At 46.4% G+C, this 9,726-nt stretch overlaps 2 protein-coding genes across 12 annotated transcripts in view; one reads left to right on the top strand and one right to left on the bottom strand.

Moving 5' to 3' along the window:
- Positions 1-266: 266 nt before the first annotated feature.
- Anapc13 (anaphase promoting complex subunit 13) lies at positions 267-4,958 on the bottom strand. 5 transcript variants are annotated; one of them, XM_027414315.2, is made up of 3 exons: positions 4,872-4,958; positions 1,009-1,134; positions 267-504 (listed from the first exon to the last, which is right to left on the bottom strand). In XM_027414315.2, the coding sequence occupies exons 2-3, from the start codon at positions 1,105-1,107 to the stop codon at positions 379-381; spliced, it is 225 nt and encodes a 74-aa protein (XP_027270116.1). In that variant the 5' UTR covers positions 1,108-1,134; positions 4,872-4,958; the 3' UTR covers positions 267-378. The 5 variants fall into 5 exon arrangements, with proteins under 5 accessions (XP_027270116.1, XP_027270118.1, XP_027270117.1 ...); XM_027414317.2 differs by having other exon boundaries at positions 4,749-4,887; XM_027414316.1 differs by having other exon boundaries at positions 4,753-4,886.
- Positions 4,812-9,726, top strand: part of Cep63 (centrosomal protein 63) — a 46,642-nt gene continuing 41,727 nt past the window's right edge. The window contains exons 1-2 of one of the 7 annotated variants that reach the window (XM_035443895.1): positions 4,831-4,954; positions 7,863-7,901. In XM_035443895.1, the coding sequence (XP_035299786.1) occupies positions 4,950-4,954; positions 7,863-7,901 (44 nt within the window). In that variant the 5' untranslated portion in view covers positions 4,831-4,949. Of the gene's footprint in view, positions 4,955-5,057; positions 5,325-7,862; positions 7,902-9,726 lie in introns of those variants that run through there. The other 6 variants (XM_027414309.2, XM_027414312.2, XM_027414314.2 and 3 more) reach the window with 6 other exon arrangements.

Genomic DNA, 9,726 nt, shown 5'->3' with positions numbered 1-9,726 from the left:
TTTCCGTCTGACTTTCTCTGTGTCTTTCCCACTCATATTTTCAACTCCCTGTGCCAGAGGACACATGGAAGTGGCTGGGAAGTGTTAAACGTTGACTGAAGTGACACTGGAACTAAAGGCAAATGTGACTGGACTGTGTTCAAACACTAGTGAGTGAATGACTAATCGTTGGCTTCGGGAGCCAATAGTCTGCATTCTGAGAAGTCTCAGTTTCTCACTGAGAACATTTTCATGCTGCACTTTGTTGTTAACAAATCAAGCGGGTGCCCATTTTTGAGTGTTGATTTATTATGCAAAGATCTGAATTCGGAGACAGAGAAGAAACATGCTTTATCTACGTATTTTTGAAAACTCCATCCAAGGGAAAGGAACCTAGTGTCAGTTTCCAGCAGGTGGGACGTTCTCATGGAGGCACTGCAAGGCCAGGTCTGTCCACTTCATCTCCTGTTCTTTCACAGACTCTGTGGTGCCGCCGTTGTCCTGCTCAGGCTCTGGAAGCTCGCTCTGAAAGGGAAGGACACCCACAACAACCATGAGTTTTTCTTTCTGTACATTTTTGAGATGGCTCTCATGTAGCCTAGGCTGATCTCAAACTATGTCATCTTGAACACTGCTTTCGCACTGGTAGGGACTGAGCTCAGGGGCCTCACACATGCTACCCAAGCATCCTATCACTATGCCACACTCTCAGCCAATCACCTGGAACTCTCCTAACTTCCTTTGCCTCCCAGGAGCTGGAGTTACAGGTGTGGACCTGGTGTTGACTAGTTACTTCTGAAAACAGAGCACATGGCTCTGAAAATCTGGGCTCCAGCACTAAAATGACCACTAAGGTGGTCATATCAGCTGGTTCTCTGAGCCATGAAGAGATGAACTAGTTGTTCTTCAGAGGCTTCTAGATTTGAAGGATGCCACAGTGTGGATTTCTGGGGCCTAGTATTTCACCTTCCAGCAGCCTCCACACATTTCATCTCTGACTCATTGTCCTGAGCTTGGATCATGACCTACCAGTGGGATTGCAACATCCTCGTATGGTAGCTTGTCTTCCCGCCAAGCGTCATCAATCAAATCCAAGATCCTTCCATCCCGTTGTACCTCACTGTCCATTTTCCTGCAGCTTTGGTCTTGTCAGTTCTGTAGGCCAAAGAGGTCATGATGAGGGTGCAGTATAACCCAGGACCAGGACTCCCCATACTTTTAACTTGAAACTGGTGTTGTTATTGTTGTTTGTTTCTTAACATCACCTCAGGAAAGGCCCATTTTATATGGGTCAGGTGACAACATAAAAGATCACAGTTCTTTCCTCTTCAGCTGACAGATGCTTGATAGTGTGAAGATGCAGTCTAGTTGACAGACAAGTTCCCAGTGTAACAGAGAGCAATACATTTCTGAACAAAGCCCTGGAAGGCCCTTCGTCTAACTGTTGCTTTCTTTACAATCGTATACAGTTTTTCCCTGTTTGTAATGCCTTTGACGAGTCTCATCTCCTGCTCCCCAAGCCCGCCCCCATGATTTGGCACAAATCTCCATCTGCCTTGGCTCACACCTTGGCATGGGAGCATGACCTTGACATGCGAGGTGACACTGAGATGGAATGTGTAAAGTGACCAACCATAGACCAGCTGCTAACCCTTAAACAGGAACAATGTGGGCAGCTGGGCTTACTCAGGAAACCACTTCCTTTCTTAAACAGCAGCCAGCCTGAGCTCTAAAAGTAATATGCCATGATCAACAGTGGCAGCTCCAGGTTCTGTGTCCCTCTGGGCTTCCTCTTCCTCCTCCTCTCTCTTTCTTGTTTTTGCATACAGGTTTCTCTGTGTAGCCCTGGCTGTCCTGGAATCTCTGTAGTTCAGGCTGGCCTTGAACTCACAGAGATCCGCCTGCCTCTGCCTTCTGAATGTTGGGATTATACGTGTGCACCAGAACTGCCCAGCCCTCTTCCTCTTTTTTGAGACAGAGCTTCAAACCCTGTAGCCAAAAGCCTCAGTAAGCTCCTAACCCTCCTGCCTCCACCAGTGGGATGATAGGCATGTGGCATCATATCTGCTTTATGATGCACTGGGAATTGAATCAGGGCTTTTTATGTACTAGTTAAGCACCCTACCAACTGACCTACATCCCCAGCCGAGGCGGGCCCTGCAGTTATCCAGGCAGGGAAGCCAACTGTGAAGAAATGAGAATGAAAACAGGGCTCAGATTGGCTATGGGGAGTCTGATGCCAGTTGGTTTATTCTCAACAAATTTAAATACAGTATAATTTGGAAAAAAGTGTCTCAGTGTAATACAATCCCCAGTGCACAAGGAAGTGTAATTACAACAAAACTTGACTCAGGGTTTATATGAGAAATATATTCATTGGAAGAAATATGTCATTTCTTCCAAGAAGCTGGTTTCTACAGCTAGGCTACCTATATTAGCTTAAGTGCCTAAAAAAGGGTCTGGTCTGGTCTAGGTCTCAGTCATACAGATAGCACAGAGGACATCTGGACTTTTAGCCACCCATGGTGTTGGTTGTGGGTGCTTGGGGGGGGGGTCTCTGGCTAGACAGATAATGTAAGGGTCATTTAGACTATTAGGTTATCTCTGGTCCTGGTTGTGGGAGCTTGATATGGCTGGCCCAACAGATAACACTGATTACCATGCTATTAACCATTTCCAATTACCAGCTTCCTAGAAGGAAGAACAGGTTTTCCATCTTTCCCATTCTAAAGAAAATCCTGCATTCTGAACATTCCTAGTCTCCCTGGAGATCTGTAGGTGCAAGGATCTTGGTGTTGTGTTCCCAACACTCAACCCTCTTCCTCCTAAAAAACAAAACATTTATTTGTGTATGTATATGCGGGAGTCAAAGGACATCTTGGGGTGAATGGTTCTCTTCTTCCACGAGGTGGGTCCCAGAGACTAAACTCAGGTGCCACACTTGGCAGGGAATGCCTTTATGCCACTGAGCTATCTTGCTGGCTCTCTTCAGTGCCTGGTCCGAGAGCTTCCTGACCATAGATGACTCCTCAGTTTTCTCCCGAGACAGCTGCAATAATTCACAAGACTGGTCATCACAAACAAGCCCAACTGTACTCCCTGCCACTAAGTGCCAACCCAAAGCAGGCCTTGAAACTACTAGCACACTGCTCTCTCAGGGACTCCTCTGTTTCTGAGAGAAGGGAGACTCATGTAAAAAACAAGCTTTGGTATTGGAGTCTAACTTTGCCATACAAGTATGTGCTTGCCTCCAACAGTATTCAAGGCAAGCTAGCATTATTCATCTAGTTTGGGGGTGGAGAATGGCTTTTACTTTCAAACATTAAACAGAGGGGGCTTGGGAGACAACTCAGTGGGTAAAGTGCTTGCTCTGCAAGCAAGGATACCCAAATTCAGATTGCTGGTATTCACATAAAAAGCCTGGCACAATGGCATGCACTTCCATCCCAGAGGTGGGAGGCAGAGAGGGGAAGACCTCTGGGAGAGACTGCCAGACAGCTGAACAGAAAGCTCACAGGCTTAGTGAAAGACTCAAAGTGGAAGCGATAAGAGGAACACACTGGTGCTGACCTCTGGCCTCTACACTCACCCCTCACTCCACCTCTAGGCACAAACTTCACTACCATCAAGTCATGCACACACAATGAAGCAAAAGGTGGCCAGTACCTCCTGCCACCTAGGAACCAGGTGACTGCTTATCTTTTTTTTTTTTTTTTTTACACTTAGATTTAACTGCCTCTAGCCAGTGGATAATGCAGAGCTAGCTGCAGAAACGTAAAACTAATCCTTCCTGTCAGTTCCAGCCACACTTCCAGAATCCCACAAGTTTTCTAACTTTCTTGTCACTCCTTTGTTCTTGGAGCTATGTCTTGGGCTACCTTTGACACTTCTCCCACTGATTTTCTCAGGTCTATACAGGTTTTCTGTCCTCCAACGCTTGCTGTTTGCCTTAACTAATCTATGAGAAGTTAGGTCGGCTTTGTGACTGACGGGTAGGGTACTTCTGTCTCCAGTGGTAATGTGTAACAGCTGTACCAATGATTCCCGATCTTTCCACAAGTCGGCCTCAACATTTTGCAACATGTCCCTCTTCTATACGCTTGCAACCCGGCATGCTTTTCATCCACCTCCTGCACGTCTTCATCGGTAATGTTTGGCCATCCTTCCAAACCCAACGCGGATGACAGATCTTTGGGTGGGGCACTCGGGTTCTCCCTTTACATAAACAAAGAAGCAAGCACAGGCGATGCCCAAGCTACGGCCACTGCTCCAATCCCTTACCGCATATTATAACTTCTCCGGGTTACTTAAATATATATTTTTACACGCGTACTCTTCTCTTTTCTAGCGCAATCCTCACGCCCAACACAACTCTCAACTCTCAGGTTGTCTCCTTTAGACCCCAGGCCCTTCTCTTCACCAGTCCCCTAGATCTCTGGGGACAGTGCGTGACAACAGGGGAGCTTATGGCACTGTCCAGACATCTCCTTCTAGCTATTAGACGCGTACGTCTTATGCATTTTCGAAATCGACAGCTTTGTGAATGTATTTCTAAGCTAAAAGCACGGCGCAGACACTAAATTTGGTCCTCACGGGCCACCATCCCGAGTCACGAGACGCAGAGACGGTCGCCGCCGCCGCCGCAGCTTCCGGCCCGAAGGCTGGAGATAGCATATGCGGAAGTGGAAAGGGGAGGTGGAGCGTCGCCAAGCGGGCATCCTTCCGCTCCGCACGGCGTGCAATAAGAAAGTGGCTCTGAAGGTCAGCACCTGCCTGCACTTCTGGAAGCACTGGACGCCCGGAGCCTGGTGCGAACGCGGGGACACTCTGCGAAACCCGGGCCGCCGGCGCGGGAAGGAAGGAAAAAAAAACAAAAAAAAAAAACCCCTTACCCACAGCGCGCGAATCGGCTTCCTCCCGGCCCCGCCCTTTCTCCCGGCCACGTGACCCGCGGCGCCCGCATACCCCGTATGTGGTGAGTCCATCGCTGCTGGGAGGGGAGGGGGCGGGGACGGGGGGGGACGAACGTCAATTGTTGGGCGCGCGCGCCCCCGAGGAACGGCGAGCAGGCCCCGGGTGCGCGCTCCGCCGGGGACGCGCTCCGCCGGGGACGCGCTCTGTAACCGCCTGCGTGCCCCAAAGACCGGCGAGCCGCGGCTTGTTGTGGTGCGGACGCGGCCCTGGCCACCGTGGTGCCGCTAGTTTCCCGGCCGCATGGCCCGCGGCCGCTGTCCGTCGATTCCCACATGCAGCCGGACCCTCTACTGTTTGCCTGCGGCTGCCCGGGCACCGCACCCGTGGGTCTCTCCGACTACTCCATGTGCAGCTCGGTGCCGGCCAGCCAGGTGCTGCGGCCTCGGCGGAGGCGGGCGTGCGGGCGGGCGGGCGGGCTGCGGGCTTTAGGGTCAGCGGCTCAGCGGGAAACCCTGGTGATGTTAGTAGGAGAGGAGCGGAAGCGTGGCGGGAATCGCAGATGGCCTCATGCTTAAAGAAGTCAAGCATCGGGAACCAGATTGGGAGAGTGGAAGTTTGGAAAGGGCAGTTCCATAACGCTTGAACCACGGAGACGCTTGGCAGCGAATCTGGATTGCAAATAGGGCTTTTGCCCTGTAACAAAATCGCGCAGTTAGAGCAGGCTGTTGTCTCATTGGTAGACTTTACCCTTGCCCCAAAATACACCCTCCCTACTCAGCGTCTGCTCTCCCTCCAAGTCAGGGTCTTACTATGAAGCCCCGACTGAGCACGCCTTTAATCCCAGCATTTGGGAGGCAGAGGCAGGTAGATCACTGTGAGTTCGAGGCCAGCCTGGTCTACAAAGCGAGTTCCGGGACAGCCAGGGCTGCTACAAAGTAACGCAGAGAAAACCTGGGGAGGGAGGGGGAGGAGGGGAGAAAAACCCTGACTGGCCAGGAACTCACTATGTAGAACAGACTGTCCTCAAACTCGCAGAAATGGGCCTGCCTCTGCCTCCTGGGTTAAGGACCTGGTGCCACCTCGACTGGCTTTTCTAAGCTGTCTTTCTTGAGGCTAATTTAGATTTTTAAAAATTTATTTAGCAAAGCAGGGTAGGCGCTCAACTTCTCGTATACCTACATTTAGTTTTAATTTTGTATTTAGTTTATATTTTGTATTTAAGTAAAGGATCAATGAATATAAATTATCTTTAGCTATTTACACCTACTCTTCATGGTGTGTGTGTGTGTGTGTGTGTGTGTGTGTGTGTGTGTGTGTGTGTAATAGCCCTAGCTGTCCTGGAACTCGCCTTACAGACCAGGCTGGCCTCGAACTCAGATCCACCTGCGTCTGCCTCCCGAGTGCTGGGATTAAAGGCATGCACCACCATGACAAGCTACACTTACTGTTAAAGTCTGTAGCTTAATGTATAACAAAACAAGTTTTCTTATTTGGAATTCAGCACCATCTTTAGGTTAATTTTTGTCCCATGTTCTTTGTCTTTTATTGATCAGTAAAGGAGGCTGTAAAACTAAAATGGGTTAAATGGGTTAGAGATTTACAAACTCACATACACAGCCATTTAAAATGTGTGCATACTGAAGTTTTTTTTTTTTTTTTTAAAGATTTTATTATGTATACAACATTCTGCTTCCATGTATATCTGCACACCAGAAGAGGGCACCAGATCTCATAACAGATGGTTGTGAGCCACCATGTGGTTGCTGGGAATTGAACTCAGGTCCTCTGGAAGAGCAGTCGGTGCTCTTAACTGCTGAGCCATCTCTCCAGCCCGAATACTGAAGTTTTAAGGACAATATAGATATTATTAATTATGACAATGTTGCTTCCTCCCATGGAGCAGTAGAGGACCGTTACTTAGCCTTTCTGCTCTCACCTACTGTGTATGAGCTGACAGTGACAGCATTAGTCCAAACTGTCATAGCTAATATGCTCCCCACCCCATGGCTGTCATAGCTAAGATGCTTCCCATGCCAAGGGCTAGATTTGCTTTTATAAAACCATAGTACTACTTTTATAGCAGTACAAATTTGTAAAAAAAATACACAATGTCAGTATCCAGTGGGATCAGGTTTCTCCAGCTACTCCACATGTGCTTGCAATACCTTGTTTGGATCAAAATTCTGCAGAGAACTGTCTGCTTCATTGGTTTGCCAGGCATTTAAATCCTCTAGCAATAGCTGCTTCTTAACCTCCCATTCCTCTTTACCATTTAAAAATTAGCTGGTTGTGTGTAGTTTTGAACACTCGTCTCTACTTCACCTATGACCTCTACTCCACTGGCTGAATCCTGAGTTACACTGTCCAGTATGGTCGTCATCAGATAGCCGTGCTGTTTTAAATGAAATAAATAATTGGTTCCCCAGTTGCATTAGTCACCTTTGAAACACCCAGCAGTCACAGGTTGCCTAGTGGCTGCTGCTTGAGTAATACAGATAAAAATGTTTCCATAATCACAGAAAGTTCTGTTGAAATACAGTGATCAGAAGTGTTAGATTCAACTTTTTTTTTTTTTTTTTTGATAGGAAGTGCAAGAAAAAAAGCCATAGGTGTAGGTTCTATATTATGAAAATTATCTGTTGCATTCATTATCAGGGTGACATTTAATGTCTGAGTCATCCTATCTGGGATGTTACAGTTGAGCTGTGTAGAGTGGTTCCTGTGCTATCAGTTCAGCTGACCCACCATGAAATTGTTCAAGAGCCTTTCAGTTAATAGGGATACCTTTCTTTCATGGCTAGCAGTGCCTGGGTCTGTTACTGCACCACAGCCACAGAGTGGTGGTTTCTAATTGTGTCTTGTCTGGCACTTTGCTGAAGAACTTGCCTCCCATAACTGTCTGACTGCCCTGAAATACAGTTGGGACAGGAATGGCAAGAAAAATGCTTAACTCTGTTCCTTTCTTTTCAGACTACAGCAATGACTTGGTGGCCTGGCAACCTTCAAAGGTAACCTGAAGGCTTTACCTTTAAAACCAACAGATAGACTTTAATATGTTTAAAACTGTGGCCTAGCAACCTCCTGAGTTAACCTGAGGGCTTTGCCTTTAAAAACAAACCATTAGACTTTAATGTGTTTAAACTGTTAGAACATACTGCAATTTTTTTGATACCTCAAATTGTTTTGTTTTTAGCCAGTGGGAACCCTTCAAGACCCATAGTTTTGATAGCTTCCTTCTTCTGGTTTTGCTTTAGTTGGGTTTTATATAGCCCAGGCTGGCCTTGAACTTGCTCTGTAGCCAAGGTTGATCTTGAACTTATGATCTTCCTGCCTCCATTTCCCAAGTGCTAGGATTACGGATGTGAGCGCCATGTCCAGCTCAGTACTGCTTCTTTTCCTTTTTATGTGTGAGTTATCAAAACATCATCATAGTCCCTATAAAACAACATAAATCCAGACTTGCGGGGAGCAGCTTGGCTTTAGCCCCATCTCCTCTGCCTTGATTGTTCCTCTCCTCATAGGTGTAGTGCTTCTCAGTTTGTTCTCAGTAAATAAGTACTCCAAGACAAACACACTTCTTTTTACTGTTTGTATCTTGCTGCTTTTACCTTCTAACAGATCACTCCACAAGGGACGTTGTGACTGTTACCTCTTTTTACAGCTTCATAGTATTCCCTCAGTGAATGAATGTATAGTGATTTTTTGTTGTTTATAAGTAATGCTGCAGGGAATGCCCTTTATACACCTCGTTTTGTATTTTTCCAGTAAGTAAGACTAAGCATCTTTTCATTAAAATAAGGCCATTTGCTTTCCCTTTTCTGTTGACTGACTGTTCCTATACCCATTTTCCTATAGCTATCTTAAAAAAAAAAAAAAAAAAAACTTTCTGAAAGTTATTTATATCTTTAGAAATTAACCTTTTGTAGTAAAACTCTTTCTTATTTATTTTGGTTTTTTGAGACAGGATTTCTCTGTGTAGCCCTGGCTGTCCTGGAACTTGCTGTGTAGACCAGGCTGGTCTCTGACTCAGAGATCCACCTGCCTCTGCCTCCTGAGTGCTACAATTAAAGGTGGGTGCCACCACTACGTGGCACAAAACTATTTCTAAGGCTTTCTTTGTGGATTTTTCCATTTAAAAGTTTAAGTAGTCATATTTCTCAGTATAATTTTTCTTCCTAATTTTGGTTGTAGTTTGACAGCCTTTTAAAACTTTCATCTTTACTTTGAAAATTTTCTCTAGTTTACCCTCCACCCCTTTAAAGAGAAACTTTTTGGTAAACAAGGAACAGTGTTGGTTGTTCTTTGGAAGAGCTGCAGCTTATTAGTGTAGTATGTCTGTCACAGCCATAGAACTTTGTAATGATAGGAATCCCGAGGCCGGCAGAGTGACTGCACATGGCTGTTCTCCTTTAAGGTGGCTTAAAGTGGCATGGCCCTTTTCTTAGCATCACACATTCACACATTTACTCACAGGTTTTTCTTCCTGTGTTCCATTTTATTTTATTTTATTTTATTTATTATGTATACAGTCTTCTGCCTGCATGCCAGCAGAGGACACCAGATCTCATTCAAGGTGGTTGTGAGCCACCATGTGGTTGCTGGGAGTTGAACTCAGGACCTCTGGAAGAACAGTCAGTGCTCTTAACCTCTGAGCCATCTCTCCAGCCCCCTGTGTTCCATTTTGTAATGTGATCTTTGATGTGCACTCTGGATATTTCCCCTTCACTTGTAAAGGGAAGAGGTTAAATGAGAGGACTACGGTGCCTTCTGTCCCTTAAGTCCCAATATGCCAATGGATTTCAAAGCTTTGGTATGATCAGGCCTTTGTTTCTG

Source organism: Cricetulus griseus, chromosome 4 (assembly GCF_003668045.3).
Source record: "Cricetulus griseus strain 17A/GY chromosome 4, alternate assembly CriGri-PICRH-1.0, whole genome shotgun sequence".
NCBI lineage: Eukaryota > Metazoa > Chordata > Mammalia > Rodentia > Cricetidae > Cricetulus > Cricetulus griseus.
The sequence above is the reverse complement of the archived record's forward strand: the minus strand, read 5'-3'. Positions and strand labels throughout refer to the sequence as shown.

What these genes read in the sequence shown, in the direction of transcription:
- Anapc13 (XM_027414315.2), bottom strand. Translation starts at nt 1,107, where the DNA reads ATGGACAGTGAGGTACAACGGGATGGAAGGATCTTGGATTTGATTGAT. An exon ending in AGGATGTTGCAATCCCACTG is followed by an intron (nt 505 to 1,008) that starts GTAGGTCATGAT and finishes CTTCCCTTTCAG; the next exon opens with AGCGAGCTTCCAGAGCCTGA.